General features: G+C 33.7%; 1 protein-coding gene across 4 annotated transcripts; it reads left to right on the top strand.

Moving 5' to 3' along the window:
• Nucleotides 1-713: 713 nt before the first annotated feature.
• LOC146528136 (esterase E4-like) lies at nucleotides 714-22,681 on the top strand. 4 transcript variants are annotated; one of them, XM_085204615.1, is made up of 5 exons: nucleotides 714-852; nucleotides 13,287-13,344; nucleotides 18,228-18,375; nucleotides 20,046-21,316; nucleotides 21,770-22,680. In XM_085204615.1, exons 2-5 carry the CDS (start codon nucleotides 13,307-13,309, stop codon nucleotides 22,545-22,547), a joined length of 2,235 nt encoding a protein of 744 aa, XP_085060741.1. In that variant the 5' UTR covers nucleotides 714-852; nucleotides 13,287-13,306; the 3' UTR covers nucleotides 22,548-22,680. The 4 variants fall into 4 exon arrangements, with proteins under 4 accessions (XP_085060741.1, XP_085060744.1, XP_085060742.1 ...); XM_085204618.1 differs by lacking the exon at nucleotides 13,287-13,344 and having other exon boundaries at nucleotides 741-852; nucleotides 21,770-22,681; XM_085204616.1 differs by lacking the exons at nucleotides 714-852; nucleotides 13,287-13,344 and adding an exon at nucleotides 15,106-15,125 and having other exon boundaries at nucleotides 21,770-22,681.
• Nucleotides 22,682-23,005: the final 324 nt, after the last annotated feature.

Raw genomic sequence — 23,005 nt, 5'->3', positions numbered from 1 at the left:
TACTCCTGCGCCACAATGTCCTCATAATATTTATAGTACAACATAATTTATTGTAGTATTTGTTTGACAAATTATATTTAAGATATTTCGTAAAGCGACTGCGAATTCGGCGGAAAGTGTATAAAGGAGTCGAACCTCGGACGTCAACTTGACAAACACTTTAATGTTACCAGGTTCACAATAATTACATAATGTACTATCATATTTTTTAAATGTCTTTTCTTCTCAATTCATGTGATTTTAGCCAATCAAAGCCAAAAGAATAAATATTTTATATACATTTTTACATAATTATAAGTTAAAAATGGTAGTATATTTTGCCTCGACACTCAACACGCAATGCAATGTGGGGAACAGAGTGTCCTAATACTAAGTTCCCTCTGCCAACCCTGCTGTGTGCGGGATACAGCGTGAAGTTGATTTATTTATTTTTATGTAGATTATATCCAGACTAGTACTATCGCTGTTAAATGTTTTAACTGAAATTATATAAATTTCAATATAATAATAATAACATAACTTTTTGGTAGATATTTTATTTCAATATAATATATCTACCAAAAAAACTAAAACAAAATATTACACAACCAATACAACAAAACCATATTAAAAATTAAACTAAATCATTGATAAAATAGACTGTATAAAAATATAATTAGTATTGCTATTGCAAATATAAAATTATCGAACGCAAGACTCGTTTTTGTAATGGTAGCATTGCAAAGCTGCCAACATAAGTACTGACGTCACAACGTCAAGTTGGCGGCCCTGCCAGTGCTAATGCCCGCTCGGTCACGAGTACAATACATTATACATAAGTGAGATTTAAATTATAATTCATAATAAACACAGGTAAGTTTTTTTTTAATTCTATTTAACTTAAATATGATTGTATTTTATTTATTATGTATTGTAACAAAATGGTGGATTTAAATGCCGGTGTATTTTTATTGTAAAAGATTTTTGCAAACAGGTTTTCATACATTTTTGTTTTAACCGCCTCTAAACGAAAGTACTATATATTATATATTAATAAATATACGCATAACTTGAAAACTGCAATCGAATTATACTTTCGCTCAGCAAAACTATTTTATTGATTCTTCAATAATTATGTATAGCAAAACACCGGTTTAAAATTTTTATTTTGTGCGTATTTCTCACCTTCTATTTTCATTATGAAATTTGATCAATTATGTCTAAAAACTCAGTTTATTGTGTTAGTTCTTGTTGCTTAAGAGCTATTTATCAACATTACTTTTTAAAAGGTGGGTAAATCAATTGTTACGCTTTTCTTTTGCGTCAAATCAATAAATGTGTATTATTTTATTGTAGCAATAAATCAATAATTGTTAGCTAATAATTACAAAAAAAATTTAAATTTTGCAATTCTGTTTAATTTTTACATCTTTTGACTGTAATGGCGACAGTTGTCGGTTCGGTTTCCACTCGGGGAAAATATTACTTTCATTTACTCCCTCTGGCAACAAGACAAATCGCGGCGTTGTGTTCTGCCACTAAACAAAAATTTACAATTGCATTAATACATACAATAAAATATAAAATTGTCTTATATTTAAAAAAATCATGTTACTATTCTACTATTTAATCTCTAACTTCGTGCAACAATGACGTAATTGCACTTAAAAAACCATGTCAATGTTGCATACATGTCTATATTATTTAAAAAAATTGATGGCGTCTTCTGCAATTGTTTAAAGGTTCTAAAAATCGGTTGGAATTTCGAGCAGTTCTCCCTCAGTGCCCTTCTATATTTCTCAAAGAACCTGCATGCCAAATTTCAGTGTCAGTATAGAATGAATATTCGCATCAAATAGCCTTTTTATTTTTGTCTTGTTTATATAAACAGATGCTAATAAGTTGTCGATAATTTCTTGGCTGATACTCATTTTAAATCTTCATAATATATGTCTTTATGTATATTTTGTATTTTTCGTAATGATCAAAGAGATTGAAATGCTACGACGGTGGCTTAGATTCCCATACGCCTCCGTATGGGAATACCTTTGATTATTTCCTCTGATACCTTTTATTATTTCCTCTGGAAAGAAGAGAAAGTCCATCGATGACTTCCGCCATCTAAAACGCAATGCAGGATACAGCGTTCCGTGTTGAAAAAAGTTCCTTAATTACTTAAAATTTCAGCCTACCCAGATTACTTACATGAGCTTAAATTTCAGAAGGATTAACATCCGGTTCTCAAATGAGAAGATTAGCTTCTTTTTTTTGTTCGCAAGCATTGGGTTTACAGTCAGATGCTGTCACTGAACCACGACAGCCTCAAGACTATAGTAGTACTTATATGGGAACGTAAATTAAAATTAATCGTACTAAACGAGGATAATGTCGTACACATTATTCTATAAATACTTTAAATATAGATAAAACAACTTGCGTTTATGTTATTGTATCTTATAGTAATTTAATAGCTTTGTAATATATACTAGTTATAGTTCGCAACGTCGTTTGCGTGGTATTATTTTTTTGGTTTCTCGCTGTATCCCGCATCTAGCAGTGTGCGGGATAAATCAATCAATCTGCCTTCTGCGCATGATGCGTGAAAAGTTATAGTAAACAATAACCTATATAAACTTCCCAAGAGTCGGATGTGAACCCGTAATACCCGACAACCAACAACACATAAAACACGGGTACGAAATATATTCGCGTGCACAATTCATCTAATTTAAAATCTTCATCGTGTGGAAACAGTTTTGTAGAAAGAGTTTCGTGGAATACAATTCCGTTCTCCATTATTTTGATCAGCGATAAAACAGAGAGATTTTATAAATTTGTGCATGCTGTGTTTGTGTAAATATTTGTATTTCTATTTCTATGGCATGTTAGTTCTCAAACGGATGATTTCAGCTGTTTTTTAATTTTTTTTAATGGGAACATAATTGCATTCTCATCAAAACTGTTAATTAAATATGGAACTCTACGCCACGTGTTCAATAAACTGGATCAATTTCATCATCCCTAAAGTTGGATGTGAACCCATAACATCCCAGCAACAATACATGAAACCACTTGTACAAATATTCGAGTGCAAAATTGTAATCCACGGCTTCGATTGCGTGGACTATAGCTATTTATACGTTAAATCCCAGTTCTTCCTTTTCCTGTAGGAATTTCGAGAAATACTCTCTCACGTGCTCTCCCTAAACCCTACAATCCCTCACCCATCTCTACACTTCCTACCCTTTTCGATTACATGTATTAAAATATTTATGCCTGCCGTGCTCATGAATTTGTTTCCCGTTTCTTTATATTTTACTTGAAAGTAATATCATGGCAGATAAAAATAATCGTATTTTAATATTTTTATTGTCTTCTTTCTTACCTTAAACTTTATTTTTTGTGTGTGTGTTTTTTAATATCTTACCCTATCTCCATCTCTAAGCCTACATCCACTTTAATTATGTTTATCAAGTGTGTCTTAATTTTTAGGAAACAGGAAATAGTAATTATGAAAATATTCATAATTTACTTAATTGTAAATCTTTTGAGCGTTGAAGTATGGCGGTACTTCACACAAGTGCCATTTAAATAGCTATTGTTCTACTCTATTAGTGAATTGGCTACGTTATGCGTTCATTGAAGCACTCCAAATATAATTTTGAATAGCATATTAGTTTGTCCATGTACATATGTCTATTGCCAATGCCTCCAGAATTCGTCAGAAAGTGGGGAAGTGTCTTAATGGGAACGGAGTGTCTAAGCACTGGGTTATTTGGCTCTCCCTGTTCACCCTGTTATGCGTGTGAAATAAAAAAAAATGTAATAACATTCTCCATTTTTGGATTCCAATTCTTGTACAAAAATATTTCCTACCTCCGTTTTTCATGAAACTAACAAAAAATGGACCAAGAAAAATCAGTGTAATATAATTTCGTTTAACACAAACGGAACACAACGCTGCCGTTCAACAAACCGGTTACACCAACATAATATATTTTATTTTAATTGAAACATACTTCAAAGAGAATTTATTACTTTTGAGTGTCAATAAATATTTTAAACGATCCATATAATAAAAAAGGTAAGCGGAATTTAAAAATTGAAAGTAATTCAAGTCAAAGTGAAAGTAAATTTATAGGGAAGACTGGAAAGTAAAATCTTGTATATGCTTGTAGGTACAATGCGTTATATCAGTGCTGTTAAAGAAGCTTTCATGTCTATATGTCGGTAAGGGAGAGAGAGAATGGAGTGCCTTAACACTAGGTTCTTTTTTGCCTGCACGGTGTATGTATAACAGGGTAGGTCGAGGGATTCTAGTCGGGTATGTCTAGGACATGGTCAAACCCCGATTTCGGGCGTAACTCAACGTCGCGCTTCGTCTTGTTACTAGTAAATGTGCCACGAAAGATAATATGAACACATTAGGAGTGAATATCTAATGTAATTTAGTGATTTTAAAAAAATAATAAAGTTCTTCATGGTATATGAAGAATAACTTCTCGCATAAGTACATATTATATGTATCATCCAGAAATGTTTGGATACCAATATTTAATAAATTACAAAACAGATTTTTATAACCTAGAAATGTACTTAATTTAAATAGTAAAATGATCACACCGATATTAATGTTAGTTTTGGAGAAAATTGTTGTCAAACACACAAACACTTACGGAATTTAGCACACTTGCATATAAGCAGAAATAGATTATCGTACATGTGAAAATGTCCTATAATACTTTTATAAAAAACGTATAAAAATCATAAGATATTACGACGCAACGCTTGCTACCCCTTTTATTTTGAAGTCGGTTGAATTTGTGTCAAATGCCAGGTAATAAATGACAGTTCTATCCTCTTATATAACAAGCCGCTACTGTGCAAGCGCTGTGGACGCCAATAACAACCTAATACGTCCGTATGTGTGGATACTTGCCAAAATCTAGACAATATATTTTGGTTCAACTTGAACAGTAAGTTTTAAAAATTGGTGAAATTTTTAAAGCTTCTATTATAGTTTTGAAATTGTGGCCTATATTCCTTTTCGCTTCGCTAGTGTTGATACATTTCCCCTCCATCCTCATACCTCATTAAGGCACTTCCGTTTTCCACTTTCCGCCGGACTCTTGAGCCATTGCGCGCTAAATGGCGAAACTCAACGCCGCGCATTTTTCACTTTTGTAACCCACATGTCAAAAAAAGGCCGCATCTTAGGAAGTTTTAGGAAGTCTTAGGGAGTAGACATGTGTGAAATACAGTATCCATAAAAATACAAGTTTAGTAACAGTTTTTCTTAAATGAATAATATTACTTTTTAATTTTTTTTAATTTTTATTATTTCTTACACTAAGAATCGATTTTGTTTATCCATTTTTTCTTTCACGTTATATCACGTATATAGCAGGATAAGCAGAGCTAATCAAGTGTTATTGATACTCTTCGTTCCTCACTTCCATGCGTTCGTTCCGGCCAATCTTCGTAACATTGTGTGTGAAGTGGCGGATCTCAACGCCGCGCCTCGTCTTGACACCAGAGCGAGAAACCCACCACCGTCACGTCTATATCGAGACACTGTTCCGCTGCGACACAATGGCCTTAGAGAGCAACATATTCCTTATCCAAATTGTTTGAACAACATAAAATATAACAGAAAGTAAAAATAACCGTGACGAGTCGAATGTAATTATAACATGAACTGTGCCGTGAGATAAGCTATCAGTAGAAAGCATTGCAGCATCTTCCCAAGGCCCATTGTTTACGTCATTTCGTTTTAGCAATGAGAAAAATTTGAATTCCATACAATTTGTCTAAGTCTGAATTTTCTTTTGGAATAAATGGTGTGAGGGTTTGTTTTAAGTCTAAGTTAAGATTTCCACTCTATTAGACGAACGACCGCTACTCAACACACCATACCTCAAAAATGGGCGGAGTGTCTTGACAATAGGTTCTATCAGGGCTGTACTCTCCGAGTATGTAACTTGCTATGTGGTATAAAGATAAGATCTTTAAGCAATACGGTTTTCTGAGTCTAACGAGATATCAATGTCACCCTCATTACGACTTAAGTGCGTGTTGAGTGGGTCATCATTTCCATTAATCGAAATGTTAGGAACGTAGTGTCTCAACACTAACTCTACCCTGTGGTATACAGCTAAAAAGATATGGATCTCAACGCCGCGTTATAAAATAAGCCGGATTTTACATTACACGTACACTATACAAATGTAATTACCTATTATCTAATATTTTAAAGCATTTGTTAACAATTACAATCGGCTTGTAACCTCTTAACGTTACTAACACAGAAAGTACTGCATAGAAATTATGTAATCTGTGTTTGAGATATTTACTTAGCAATGCCTTGTATTTGTTTTTCTGCTTTACAATTTCTTTTGCTGGGTAGTCAGAAAAAACCTAGTGTTAGGACGCTCTGATTTCTGAGCGGAGATCGACTGTACAACCATCTCGTTAAATGCCAGACGTTGCCATTGCCATTGTGAAGACACGCCGTTCACTATTTTCTACCGAATTCTGGAAGCAGTGCGAGTGGCGGAACTGCTGCCACTCAACACGCACTGCTTGCGCTGCCCTTGGCCTCGACACCAGAGCGAAGAAATGGAAATATAAATTTTAATAAATATTTCATGGGGATCGAACCCACAACCAGTCGGTTAATAGTCGCACTTGTGCCACGACTGGCCTCAGAACTGAAAATGAACTGAAGACTGAAGACTGAACAGGACTGAACTGAAAATGCGGATTCAAATCCCATTACACATTTCAGCTCAATGGAATTCTTAAGTAATGGCATACATATGTACATAAATATTATAAATATTATATTTGTTCAGACTTATCGCGATGTAGTATATTATTACTTTTATATATTATTTTACAAAATTTTCTTACATTGTAGATCGAGGGCTCATTAAAGTTAATATTGCAATTAAAAATACTATTTGTCATGTTTCAAGGCTGTGCAGATAGCGTGTTCTCTTTGAACAGCGCGCGTTGCATCCTTATCTCGGGATGTTATCACTCTCTCGGGAAGTCGGAAAAGTATTTTTTATACGTCTCACAAATTAACCCGGTGGTTGTGGGTTTGATTCTCACTCGTAAGAATAGATTGTTTTAGTTCCGTTTTGGTAACAAGATAAGGCGTGAGTAGTAGTGTAAGAAGGGTGGAGCATGGCGGACGAAGTGCCATAACATTAGGTTCCCGGTAGGATAGTGTAAAAAAATCACCGCTTTAATCGAGTTGGTTGACGGTAAACGCTTGATGTAGAAAAGTGTTTTTTTTTTTAACTATACATTAGTTATTTGTTTCCATTTTTTTTTATTTTTGCTTTTTTGTTGAATAGCAAACAAGTAAATTTGGTTAGCGATTTAAGCTGCACTATGAGTCATCTGTGTTTTTTATGAATATGCTCATATAGCAACATATAGTGAGGTTCTTTAAGTAGTAATCTCTAGCGAAAACTTGTAAAGATTAGACTTGACAACGAGAGATAAAATATTTTTACATTCAGTCATGCTAACACGCTATACTCGTGTATCTGTTTGGGAAAATGGAAAATGGTGTTATAAAAAGCCTTATAAAAAAGTATGTATAGTATTAATTTAAAATAAAATTCAAGAAAGTCAAACAAAGCCGCGAAGACGCCCTAGTTATATAAAGAAATAATCGGGAGAACCCTTTTCAATCCCTATAAGTGTTATCAGCCTATTAATGCTACAAGGCTTCTTGCCTGATGACTTAAAATTTATACTTGATCCTGACATCAAAATGCAATTTGCTGACGGAGATCGTATGACACTGTTGCGTTAACTTACGGAAATAGATAAGTTTAGATTTCCTAGATTTTTTATTATTAGACATCTCTCTCTCCTTATTTTGGAATACTACATGCTGAATGGCGGAACTCAACGCCACATTTGCCTACATCCCGGAACGAACAAATGGTAATATTAAATAATTCACGTTTAATTCACGTTTATTTCACATCATTCGCGTTTACATTCAAACTTTCAATGACGGCCTGGATGTAATTAAAATTGCATCTATCACGCAATTTAAAATTTATTCAAAATTCTGTTTGTTTTCTTGAATATATTAACAGTAAATAATGTTTCTTAAATCAATTAAAATAAATGGTACCTAATAAAACACATTATTTTCATGACATATTAAGGTTCAAAGGTTTTAATCTCTTCATTTTTGGTAATTAGGCCGTGAGAAAGCTGTAGTGGTACTTATATATTACTTTATCTTCTATTTTCCTTGACTGTAATCTTAAAACCTTTGGGTCATCAAGTGCTTTATCGACAAAGTGTTATATCTGGACATCATCATGAATTAATTATATCTGGACTAAAAAAAAAACATTCGGTTACAAAGTCTTCGCTCATTTTTCGAGACATTGTGCGTTGAGTTGTGGAACTCAACATCGCGTTTTGTCTACAAGAGGGGGAAATTAAAATTCCCCAGTACAGCCGTACTTACTATAAAAATGCATGGTTATCCCATGTAAAGAAGGAACATTTGCCATTTTTTTCTTACTCTTCAGTTACAATAGTTTATTCTTCTATATCAATACAAAAGTATAAGGCTGAAGAGTTTGGTTGAACGAGACTTAAACTTTTAGGGGCTACCGGTTCCAATTGAAAAAAATATATTTTTTTTGATAGTCAATTTATTGAGGAATGTTATCACGTTATTTGTATCGTACACAAGGTGTTATATTAATTTATCGTACTAAAATATAAAACAAAAAATTAGTATACACAACCAAACTGGTCGGAATGAACTCACGACCTTCGGCACACGACAGACACCTTCCTATCATTGTAAGCAAAAACAAAAGGAAATTCAAAATATTATCCCCGTGATTCACGCGCGTGCGCAAGAATTTTAAATTAATTTCTTGAGTAAAATCTGACTCACGTTTAGAATATCGGATGTCCTTTATGGTTCCACTGTGTTTCTTGCGCCGGCTGCTTCTTCTAAGCTCCGGGACAGTCGTTTTAGTGAACTAGTGGTAAATTAATGTTTGAAAAAAAAAATGCTTTTAAAAAATATAATCATTCAAAGGAATGTAGCGGGATGTGAACCCTTGTCTCTAGGAAAATTATTAGGTGATAATTATCTTTGATTTTTTTTTAGTATTGTGTATCCCGAACAAAGCAGCTTAGGCAGAGGAACTAGGTGTGTGTTAAGACACTTCGTTCCCATTAATACACTTCCGTTCCCCACGTGATAATTATTTAATGTAGGCGCAGTAGTTGTCGCAGTAGTATTATCAACTCGACGTTCTGGTAAAAAATCGAAGAGCGGCGTTGAGTTCCGTTCCGACCGGTACGTGGTGAACGGAGTACTACACTAGGTTCCCCTGTCTACATTAATTTGAAAATAGGAACAATAAAGAAATGTATGATTCATACAACATTCACAAGTGACATACATATTAATGTTTTTATTGTTTTATAACATGACAATTTATTTATATTTAATGTTGGCCTTGTCCCGTCCTTGCTCCACCGCATGTTATCGTAGCGTGACGAAGTGGAGTATGTGGACGTCAAGGTCCACTTTTGCAAATTTAATACCATGACCATAGGAGAAAAAGGATTATTAAGGATATGGATAATTATGAATTTCGACGTAGCTTGATGAGAACGTATGGCTTAGTCGTCAGAGCGCTTATAAGCCTTCCAAGAAGCACGGGTTCAAATTCCCACTACTTTAAAATTTTTATACATTTCCTAAATATTTATTTTTCTTTCCAAAGTGTGGAAGAACACTTTAAAAATGTAAAAAAAAAAGAAAATAAACAAGCCCATTAGTTTATTAGGATTAACAGTCAAAGTGTTATAATACACATTAGCTATACTACACCTAAGTCGCGTCATTAGACTAAATATGTATGTATTTAATGTATTTAGTCATAGATTTGTGATGTCATATAAACGTATATTGTTATTAATAAATTCAACCTGTCTGTTGGTTCACAATGGAATGTCTGTCCATATAATAGAACAATAGCATTGTATGACAACTTGTATATATGAATGTTAGATACACTCATAACTAACCTAAAATTAAATATTGTTTCTATGAGATCTTAAATATTTCATTTACCTGGGTGGAAATTGAAGCCATAACCGTCGCGCTTACAGTCGAACGCTTATGCCCTTTCGCTTCGACGCGACGGTCTCATTTGACATTGTTGACCAGAGAAAGAAAAAAAATTTACCACAAATGGATATCGTACTCACACCTTATGCGCGTAATGTAATATACCTAATGAATATATATCGTACTAGGTTTCATTTTGAATATGTTTTGAATCTGTTCTCATATATTTACTAAATGTTACAACGAGGCGTTGAGTTCCGCGACTGAACGGACGGAAAGTGGAGAACGGAAGTGGAGAAGTAGGTTCCCATATTAAGCGTCAATAAAAAAGTTAGGTATATATAATTTTAATTATTAATATATTTTATAGATGATATCAGTACCAAGTCTCAAGTTAGGGCAGCATAAAAGGATGCTTGGAGTTTAGTTTTAGGTAATGCCAAAATCAATATTTTAAAGTTGTTTAATTATTTCTTTGTATTTCAATTTATTGATGAGGAAATCAATTAAGTAGTTATATAATATATGAAGTCTTCCAAACAAAAATTAATGATGTTCATATAAATAACTAGCGGACGCGCGCAGCTTCGCTAGCTTATTTAGGGGTGAATTCTAATAAACCATGAAACATGTGTTCAATGAAATATTTTTAAGAGTCGAAATTTCAAATTTTATAAAAATCGGTGGCGATTTCAAGATTTTTCCATACAATCTTTAAACCCCTTATTTGCACCTTTAGGGGTTGAATTCTAGAAAACCATGAAACATGTGTTCAATTAAATACTTTTAAGAGTCTGAATTTCAAATTTTATAAAAATTGGTGCCGATTAAAAAAATTCGATACAAACTTTCAACCCCTTATTTGCACCCTTAGCGGGAGAATTCTAGAAAACTATGAAACACGTATTCAATTAAATACTTTTAAAAATCTAAATTTCAAATTTTATAAAAATTGGTGCCGATTTAAAAAAAATTCCATACAAACTTACAACCCCTATTTCACTCCTTTAGGGTCATAATTTTTTAAAATCCCTTCTTAGTGGGTGTCCAGATTATAAAAGTAAACATCTGTCCAAATATCATGTTTCTACGCACAGCGATTACGGCTGCGCGTGCGTCTTACCTCAGTCAGTGAGGACAAGTCCTTTTATATATATAGATTATATTAACATCATTAATTATAATAACAATTGCCAATATTTTATTTTTTTTTAATTTTATATTTAATATTTTCATACTAGTTTTATTTTTAATAAGAAATTTATTACATAACACGTACCTACATTGTACTAGTCTGTAGTGCAAGAAATAATAAATTGTTAGAAATCGGAAGCGCTTAGCGCTTTTAAAGAATAAAATATTAAATATTTCCTTTCCTCGAGTGGGAATCGAACCCACAACCTATCGATTTTACAGTCGTACACTTGTACCCTTGCGCCAAGTTGCCCTCAATGCATAATAATGCAATGAGATCTATAAAATGTTTGCAATGCGGTGAAATTTCATACTTTCACTACAATGACAGACAATGTTCTTAAAATTTGTTTTGCCGGTTATTTTACCAGTAAGTGCTAGTATAAGTGGTTGATTTAATATAATATATCGGTGAAGGCCTCGTCGTGGTGGTGTAGTTGGTTTGTATTCTAAATGGTTATGGCTTCAAATCTTAGTGGTGGGTTTTTTTATATTTAATATGTTTATTTTTAAACACAGCAAGGCAGGCAGGACTTAGCATTAAGACACTTCGCTCCCATTAAAACACTTCCGTTACCCACCTTCCGTTCTATTCTCGAGTATAGTGTGTTGAGTGCGGAACTCAACGTCGCGCTTCGCCTCGTTACCAGAGCGAAGAAATAAAAATATTCAATATTTAATTTCCTCAAGTGGGAATCGAACCCACAACTTGTCGGGCTTACAGTCCTACAGTAGTACCTACTTCAGCGTTATGATATTAGTGGAGAAAGAAACTTTTTGGTAATTATATAAGTATATTATCATTCATTTTCTCCATATTTTTTAATTTAGTATATATAATAAACAAAATCGCCAAGTGCGAGTAGGTCAATGCTTCTACAACCTCTCTCCCCAATTCGCAATAAACAAGCAGCATGCAGCCTATATCTAACCTTTTTATGCAAAATACATATAATCGAATCGGATTTTACCATTCAGGTCACTATAGCATGTAATAATATGTACATATTTAAATTGTTCTCAGAAATAACTTTGAGATCGTCTCGAAAATAATTTTATTAACACACGTTTGATCTGTAACTAAGTCCCGTATTTATAAATTGCTCTCAATTTTGAGACCAATCTTGAGATGAGGAGAGAGCGCGGCGCGTGGAGAACAAGGTGTCTAATACTCTGCTGCTCCAGGTTCCCTCTACCTACCCTGCTATATGCATGACTACTGGTACTTGCTATTATGTTAAATCGGATCAGGCAAACATTAGTAGGTATCTTTATATATGAATAATACTATGAAATATTCGAAATACTTGAACTTACTAAGCATCTTCGCGAGTCGCGAGGTATCTTTGAACCTATGACATCATTCTTATTTTGGTTATAATTTGTAACCTAATTGAGACCACATGTTGGTTATTTGGTACTCAAGTTAAATTCAATTTATTTTGTAACTTGTATGGCGCCGTTGTGTCGCAGTGACAGTGTCTGACTTCTTCTTCACGTATATAACATTGTAGACAGAGGAGTGTTAAGACACTCCGTTCCCCACGCACTATTGCCGCGTTTTGTCATGTTACCATAGCGAGGAAATGAGAATACATTTAAATAGTCATTCCTCTAGTAGAATGGGAACCCACAGACGTCGCGATTAGTCAGTCATTATCAGGCGTCGTCAGGTCGTCGTTATGAATCGATCTCTCAAGAAAACAGCATAGTGGGGAACGGAATTGTCTTAACACTGGATTCCCAGGTTCCCTCTGCATTTGTCTCTCTCCGCATGTGGGACACAGGGTGAAGCAAAAAATCACAATACATTATTTTGTTAAGTAGATTTCTATGTAGTATAGGCATTACCACTGCGTTGATTATAACTAAAACCGATTGTATGAGTCAACATAAGAACTTTCATTTTTATTGTTTACATTTTTGTTTTTTATTTTTTATTTATTTATTTGTGTTTTGTTTTTATTGTTTTCAGTTAAAAACAAATAAGTCAATATGATAAATGCGGTCAACGAGTTCCTAGATGACCTGCGGTAAGTTTTTTATATGGTTATACATTATTATATATTTTTATTGAAAAATATTAATTTAAATTTGCCAAATTTTAAAAAAATCACATGTTCTGTAAGTTGTCTATCTCTAATCTTTCTCTATCCATTAAATACCTATTATATTCTACATTTAGTAGAGTAGGCATAGGGAACCTAGTGTCAAGTCACTCCGTTTTCTCGTTTTTGACACACTGCGTGTTGTAGTAGCGGAATTTAACGCCACGCCACGTTTTCCACGAACTTAATTTATTTATTTTAATCATTCAACGTATAGGAATCGAACCCACCACCGTCGTGTACACTAACAATGCCAATAAGTCATCAGTATTTATTAGAAAACTTACATTAAGTGCTTATATTAAAGTTATTTGCACAGCTCTTACCAAACTGCGCGCAACGAGTCATCTCACAACTTTTTATGATAATTTAAAGACCACCTGGCGTAGTGGTTTACAGGTTTTGGATGAACGAAGGTCATGGGTTTTCGCCCGTTTAACTTTGTTATATGTGAACATCACCATACTTTTAGGGTTCCTTTTAGTTTAAGTTTAGAGACATTGTGTGTTAAGTGGCGGAACTAACCTTGCTGTTTGTCTTGTCATATCCGAGAGAGTAAATAAAAATAAATAATTTCTTCTATTGGGAATTAAACCTACAACCACTGTGTTCCTACGTTCGTTGTTCTCGCGTTCTTACATAATAAGTAAATTTTATTAATTCTTAAATTTTAGTTTATCTGAGTTATAATTGGGTAATTATCATGCTCACGATGAATCGCTATTACTTTTATAACAGCTCGAGGATAATTTAATATGTAATGGTGACAAGTGCAATACCCAACTAGAAATTCAGAAAAACCTATAATTCTATTATGTACACATCTTGGACAATTTCTGAGTCGTTAGTTCGAACCCTGCTACAGTACTTTTTGAAAAAAAATCTGTGTACGTCATCCTTTGTCCAAAAATAACTATACCCATTCATATTTCTCCATACTTTTAGGTCATATTTCACAACATTTACGCACAACTTACATAAGACTATTTACTATATAATTTTTCATGGTATATTTACTTGTATCGTTATCGTATAATTAATAGGTTGTAGTGAGAATTGGTCCTGGCCCATACTTCAGTTGGTTCAGTTGCCAGTTAGCAGTTCTAGTAGCATCTTGTGAAATATAATAGTTAGTGTAAATCTATAGAACTCTTATATTTATATTATATAGAACTCTTCCGTTATTCCGTGACTGAAGTAGAGAACCCTGAATTTTGGCTTCCTTAATGGGGGTAGGGGATTACTAAAAGAGATTTCCCGAAATTCCTACGGAAACGGAAACAGTAGTTTTCTCATATTTGTGCCGTTTCTTAACTAGCCCAATTGGACTAAAGTGATTGTAGATTGACGATTGATTTGTGTTTGGGTTTTATTTGGTGTTTCTACAAAACCATTGATAAAGTGGATCGGTCCTTGACATTATATGGCTTTGAAGACCTTGTCATATTGAAAAGAACTGTCCTACGTAATTTTCTTGCGGGAATCGAAGCTGCTAGCACTCGGCAAGAGGCCGATTAATAAGAAAATATCGAATTACGTAAAAAATAAACGCCACGAAAACGTCTGGTCAACAGTCAATGAGGATTTCACTAAAAATATTTATGTGTATCAACTGGACAAGGAAGATGTTCATATAGGTGCTCTGAGAGAGAATAAACCAGATATTATCTCTAAGAAACTCCACTGATCTATACAATGTTACGTTGGTAAGATATGTTTAGTTTTATACAAAGGCTATGTTTCTGTGGTGTTCGCGTGGTTTTTAGATTCTCTGGTATATTTTCTGGCTCTAAAAGTAATCCACAATCTCCAATATTAATAATTAAATGACAAAAAATACTTAGCATTCTATGGATTTATCGTGCGGGTATCGTTGCGTTGCAGTCTGAGGCATTCAGAGCATTGCTTTGTGACCCAAGTTTACGTTTAAGTCCCCTAGTCGAGTTCCCTCTAAATGCATATCGAGTAAACTCCAGCTCCTCTATACTGAAAAGATAAATCAGCCCCTGCAAGGATTAATTCGAAATAATTTTGCTACTGCTGTCTTCGAAGTAAGTTTTAGAAATTAAATGATGATAGTTCTAAACAGGCCGAGATCTTTTGAGCATGGATTTGAGTTCTGTACCTCTCGATTTTTTTTCTATCACGTACAAATTATTTTTTAACTTATTCCTGGTCAGATCGTTGGTAAGTCCGAAGAACCTGCTCACTTTACATTTAGGATTTTTGGAATTTTTTTCCTATACATTTTACTGTCAAGCATGAAGCTGACGCAACTTTTAGCTATTTTTTTAATATAATCATAGAATATGTTATTCTCCATCCAAAATTCTCTTAAAGATAATAATGACAAATAATGATAAATAGGCCTGTACAATCTTATCTCATATTGACTCGTGATTCGGTTCAGTGCTGGTTGTGCGTGTGCTGAGTGTGTGTCTCCTGTAATATATAAGGTAGGTCGAGGAATGGAGGTAGAAGCAGTATTTTTCTTTATCTTGAGAGTCCATTTGTCTCAACGTGTTGCATGGAACAGCTTCAAGGGTTCAATCCCCACTTCTTAGTGAGGTTATAATATTAAAAATATTTTCATTTACCTGCTCTAGTAGTCAAAGCGCGGCGTTGAGTTACATCACCCAACAATGTCAATGTCTCAAAAAGTGGACAATTCGTGAAGAATGGATTGAATCTTAGAACTAGATATTTTTTCCATGCCCTGCTATACGAAAAAAATCGTAAAAAGCTGAAGCTGTATTTTCTACAGTAAAAAATCCATTTGAATAACCACTTTGTTCTGTATCCTGTGAGTGTTTTTTAAATTGATTAGCGAAGAACGGAATGTTTTAACTCTAGGTATTCCTGCTCTTGGTCGATCCTGCTATATATGTGCTAACTATTGGGGGATATTTTATTTCGAACGTGAGAATAATACTCGTGGCACAGTAGGCAGTGTCGTTGTGGCTTCAATAACTTTTCTTAACAATGAGTTATTTTATGTTATTCGCAAAAAATGTGAAATAGAGTGGTTTTTGTAACTTATTTCCTTTTTATTAATTAAATAAGTTTTGTTTCAGTTGAACAATTACATGCATCGTTTTTCTTCAAAGATATTTTACCGTTGCAGCATATATAGCTAGGAGAGGTTTACTAGAGAAGCAAAAATGTTCCCATTGTTATCTTACGTTCCCCTGGTCTATAATATGTACATTTTTGGGCACAAACCATTTTGAAAGTTTCTAAAGTATTAGATGACATCTTTTTGTTTTCACCTGAAAATTGAAAATACATATTAAACTTATCGGCTATCTTTCATTTTCTTTCTTCAGCCTCTCGCTATAAAAACTTGATAATATTCTTCTGGGGAATATCATAACAAGTACTGATAACGTTATCAAAGATCCACCTTAACAAGTACATACCTATGTATTTACAGGTGGTTTCGGATATGAACCTGGATTTACTTTATCAAACCTTTGTATAGGTGTAGGCACTTTTACTTTGACATAATTAAGGGATATTTTTACAGTTATGTAAAAGCTATCATGCGGTATGCGGGAGTTTAACGCCATATCCCTGAGGGAGCAAGGTCCTCCAGAGGGTCCTCAACTCATGTTCTTTACGTGATCTTCCTCCAGTATCATCGATAGTCTGTGTTCTCGAAAGTTTAACTGACTTTTCCTTGCCTCTCTTATCACTCATTATACATAAGAAGAAAACAAATAAAAAAAACCTACAATTTAAATAATTAAAAAAAAACTTTCTCTTATTAAATATTGATCCCGTAAACATAGTAGGTAATTTGACCATCTTGTATTTTAGATAGTGTAGATATACTAATAGAGTTTTCCTGCTTCACTGACACATTCCAAGGTAACTCTGACTACAGGGACAGTGATTTAACGAAAAATGTGATATGATTGATATTAACTTATTATAGGAGATTAACGCGTCCAACCGTAATATGGATATAGATATAAATATAATCTATAATCATATATTATTTTAAATTTAAATAGATAAGCTAACACGCAAATTCCATTAGGTTGTAAAATGTTAACAATGTGTTATTTGTTTTTAATCATTTTTAATAATTATATTATGATAAAGAAATATTTTTAGACGCCGTCCTGGCGCCGCCTCTGACTGTAAACGCGTCGGTTGTGGGTTCCACTTGAGGGAAATAATTATTTTTATTTCCTTTTTCTGGCAACAATACACGTTTAGTTCTATCATCCATCTCGAAATGTTTAAAAATTAGGGGACAGCTGAGGACGAAGTGTCTCAACACTGGGTTATCTCCGCCTATCCTATAGGTGTGCGACGCGTAACGATAAAATTTTAATTCTATTAAATATTACTAATTTCTAAATCTAAATACACGTAACGTCCGTTCATTGATATTTTAAACATGACGTCGTCTAATATTTAATGTAGAACCAGTTCTAATGTTATATTGATTTAAAGTGTTATTCACATTCGTCGAACTCCTCTTACCGCAGTGATTCAGGGGTATGATAATATTTAAATTGTTTTTGTTACATCGCTCTGCTAGACAAAGCGCGGCGTTAAGTTATGCCAACGCTCAAAGTCTAGAAGATTACACGTTGTCAAGAAAAACACGGCTGCCTGCTCCACTATACGCAGAAAAATGCGTGAAGCTCCTTTTTATGGAAGAAAAATCAAAGCTACGAGTACATACTAACCATATATTACTTACTGTGATGTAAAATAAAAGAGTCTCTTTTATTTATAATAACTACTAAAATAATAGTTGATTTTTAAAATCCATGTTTTTTTTTCAATTCTAGTGGTGGCAGAATGATTGATTCACCGGTCGTGAGGGTTGAAGAGGGGGAGTTACAGGGGAAACTGGTGAGCTCGCCGAGTGGCAAGGCGTTCTATAGCTTCCAAGGCATACCCTATGCCAAGCCACCAATTGGATCTTTAAGGTTTAGAGTAAGTATTGCCAAGAAACTATAGATACATAGAAGTTAAGGTCAAGAATCAAGAAATCATCTGGACGCAGTAGGACTGGTTATGGGTGCCAATCCCCGCTTGTGGAATGATGTTATATAAATTGTTTCCTCGCTTGCTATGTAGATGCAATTTTTTTTAACTTCATGCTGCATGCCGCACATGGCAAGGCTCAAGAAGTTTAGAATCCATTGTTTAGACACGCACTTCGAATTCTATAGGCACTGCGTGCTGAGTGGCAGAACTTAACGCCGCGGTTTTCTTTCCCCGGCGTTACCAGATCGAGGGAATGAAAATGATGTGCATTTGGTGATGATTATAAAATGAACGTCACTCCAAATCTCGCTCGTAGTAATGGTGATAAGAAATATAAAGTAAAACACATTAATTGCTTCCATTACTTCGTTACTTAATTTTTGAAGGTAGTTATAAAGAATGACTTAAAATAATGCCAAATATTGGTATTACCATGGCTAAACAAATATTTTTTAATAATCTACAAGAGAGAAAAGAAAAACAAGCGCAATGTGAGAAGAGATAGCGAATGATCCGAACAAATAAGATAACTCGCTGATATGATAAGACGGACTGCAGACACCGTTATGTAAAGAGATTTTCTTAAAGAAAACTGATGGAATGAAAAAAAGTCGAAATTGTTTTTTTTTGTTTATGATTTGGTTTAATTTATGGAGGAAGTAATGGATATTGGTAATAAAATATATTATGTATAATTGCATATGCTGAGATTGTCATGCAGTGTGATCAGTGTTTCGCACTGGTAAAACAAAGTACGGCGTTAAGTTTCGCCATTTAACATGCATTGCTTAGAATTGGAGCTAAAAGTAAGGAAAGGAACTGACGATTGTGGGAATAGAACTCACGACCGTCGCGCTTACAATGAACACGCTTATTATGTAGCCAGATTTTAAATATTTTAACGATATTACCTTGGAAAGGTGACGAATAGACAATGACTTTTATTTCTATATATCTTATAACTATTAGACTTATGTCAACTAGATTCAACCACTCGTAAATTCTTGTTAGGTGACTAACCTTTTTTTCAGAGCTATGAGAATAAACCTTATCTAATTTTATCATGCCCTACGTCACATGATTTGGTCACTTATATGTATTTCGTTTTTTTGGGCAGGGTAGGCAGAGGGTACCTGGATACTTAGTGTTAAGACACTCTGTTTCCATTAAGACAATCCGCTCTTCACTTTCCGCCGAATTGTGAGGGATTGCGTGTTGAGTGGCGGAACTGAACACCGCGCTTCGCCTCGTTACCAGATCGAGGAATATTTTATTTCTTCGAGTGGATATCGCACCCACAACCTGTGGCGTTTGCAGTCTCACGCTTGTGCCCTTGCGGCCTCATATTAACAGTATTAATAAAAAATATATTAGATAATTATAAAATTTATTGGGATCAGACTGTAATAACAAAGATTATATATTTCAATAGACCATAATTATTCATGATTAACATTGATATATTTAGCACTAAGTTCCAAGGTTCCCTCTGCGGTGGGCGGAATATATTATAAAGCTAAGAAAGTGTATAACATATTAATGTTTTAAATTATTGAAGAAAATTCTAAGCTAATATAAAGATATATAAAGTAATTTCACATTTTTTCCCTTTTCAGGCGCCACAGCCTCCAGAACCATGGGAAGGTATACGAGATGCCACATGCGAAGGCAACAATTCTGCCCAAATTGGACCTGCTGAAAACCAACCTTATTCGGGAGACGAGAATTGCTTATTTTTAAATATCTATACGCCAAATCTCGACGGTGAATTCCTCCCAGTTATGGTTTTCATCCATGGAGGAGGATATCGTTTTGGAACCGGCAGTGCCAGTCTTCACGGTGGCGATTACTTAGTTGAAAAAGATGTAGTCGTTGTTACCATCAACTATAGAGTTGGGCCATTGGGTTTCTTATGTCTCAATATTCCGGAAGTGCCAGGAAATGCTGGAATGAAAGATATGGTTCAAGCTTTACGATGGGTTCACCAGAATATAAATAATTTTGGTGGTAATTCAGGAAATTTGACAGTTTTCGGAGAAAGTTGTGGTGGCGCGGCCATATCTTTGCTCACAGCGAGTCCAATGTCGAAAAATTTAATAAACAAAGCCATTGTTCAGTCCGGCTGTGCGTTAAACTGTTGGGCGGTGCAAAAAACACCGATCGAAGATGCTAGACGTTTAGCTGAAGAATTGGGCTGTGAATCATCAGATCTTAGTGATATTTTAGAATTCCTATCAACAACACCAGTTATAGATATCGTCGAAACTACTGAGAGAGTTTTTCCATTTAATGATAACATTAAAAAATTCACAAATTTCTTCTGTCCGGTTGTTGAGAAGGAGTTTCCAGGAGTCGAAGCCTTCATTACCGAGCCTTTCCTCAATATTTTGACATCAGGTCGAGCGGCAGACGTGCCATTAATGATTGGATCCACTACTTTGGAATTCGCACTAGATTTAGGAGCGGACGATCTTCAAAAGTTCATACCAAGAGACTTAAACATCGAGAGAAATTCACCCGAGGCTCTGGAAGTTGCTGACAAAATCAAAGAATTGTACTTTAAAGGCGATCCAACAAGTATTGAAAGCTTAAACGATCGTTGCCAGTTAGTTTCCGATTTATTAATAAATATGGATATACACAGATACATACAATATCTCCTAAATGTTAAGAACAAACCGATATATTATTATAAATTTGATTATGTAGGCGGCTTAAATTTATTTGATAGTGTTTTAAGAAGTGTCGATACGAAACATTCAGGTCATTCAGACGATTTAGCGTATTTATTCAGGAATGATAAGCAAAAAGACGTTGAATTGTCACCTCAAGATGAAAAGATGAGAGAGAGGATGGTGCGGCTGTGGACTAATTTCGCTAAATCTGGGTAAGATCTTTTTCAACATCACACTGTATCCGGAATACAGCAAAGGGAACCTAGTGTTAAGACACTCAGTTGGAGAACGTCTTCGAAAATTGAACGGTTTGTAGGGACGCATCCTTGGTCAAAACTAACTTGGTCTATACTGTGCTTTGTCTTCTTACCGTTTTGAAGAAATGAAAATAATTTATTCCCTAAAATAAATAAATAAAATTATTTTTTCAACTAAAATAAATATGAAATAAAACGAATCAAATTCAAATTTACATTTTACAAACAAGCAAATAATCATTGTAAAAATTCCTATTAAAAATTGTTTTATTTATTTCATTGCATTACACATAATAAATTAATATTAATATTTATTTTCAAATAATGCGAAGTTTTAACAAACTTGAATTCTGTTAATTATTTTTTTAATATTTTATTGCAACAGCATTGTATTTCCTTTAATTTCAGAAACCCTACACCCGACGAAAACCACTATATAACCGTAACCTGGTTACCGGTTAACAAGGACACCCTGCATTACATTAACCTGTCTAACGAATTATCAATTGCGACAAACCCAGATAAAGAAAAAATGGACTTTTGGGATGAATTATACAGTAAATATTTCAAAATTTGGGATCAAATAGATAATATAGAGAGTGAAAAGATTGAATACTCAACTGCACCTGTTATAGTTGAAGAAACAATTATAACTACAGTCACTACAGTTATAAATAATAGTGAAGAAGTTACAACGAGTGAAGTGTTTATTGAAGTACAGGATAATTTAGGGGAACAGGCTCAAATTCATGAGAATGAAAACATACAAAATAATGAAAATGATCAATCATTAGATAATGATGGCGAAGCTCACGTAGCAAAAGGCGAACAAAACAATCAAGAAATAGATAAAGTAGATGATGTAGAAGAGAAAATAAATAACTTAGAGGAAAAAGAAAAAGTCAATTTCGTGCAATCAGAACGAAAAGTTATAGAAACAGAAGATTTCGGCATAAACATTGGGAAAATATCAGAAAAATTTGCAAATCCTCACAATGGCGTCGAATATAATGGTAACTTGGATAAGAAACCTCGCCCTTCGAATGAAATTAAAATGGTACAGAATAATAATCTTAATCCTAAAGATGTTATTAGAGCGAACGATCCTCCAGAGGATGACTTACCAAAAAACATAGGTGTTAATAAGTTTGTAAACTTTTTCGAATCTTTGGGCGGAAAAAAGTAATTATTTTGCGTATTTTTCCAAGTAATTTTTAAAATATTGCACATTTTTTCTTTATGTAATATATATTTTTATGTTTATACATTTATATATATGCAGGTTGGTTTAATAATGCAAAGTATAAAAAAATATAGTTATTGGATGAATCATCCAAAAAATTTGATTTATTTGTAATGATTTTTTAACTTTGTTCAATTTTAATTTAATTTTAATTTTTAATTTTTAATTTTTAATTTTTAATGTTTAATTTTAATTTTCTACGGCTTGGTATTTTTTCCGTTACAAGTAAAAAAATATATTATTAAAAAAAACTGATTTAATTGATACTTTGTTAAGTTTTTTATAAATATTTTTTCTTATTATCGATGACATATTTGTCGAAGAAAATGAGACTTACAAGTAACAGCAAGTTAAATAATAATTTTAAAAAAATGTAATAATAACGCAATTTTTAATTATTA

This window comes from Heliconius melpomene, chromosome 20 (genome assembly GCF_056956725.1).
Source record: "Heliconius melpomene rosina isolate 202511_hmr_F chromosome 20, ASM5695672v1, whole genome shotgun sequence".
In the NCBI taxonomy this organism is placed as follows: Eukaryota; Metazoa; Arthropoda; class Insecta; order Lepidoptera; family Nymphalidae; genus Heliconius; species Heliconius melpomene.
The sequence above is the reverse complement of the archived record's forward strand: the minus strand, read 5'-3'. Positions and strand labels throughout refer to the sequence as shown.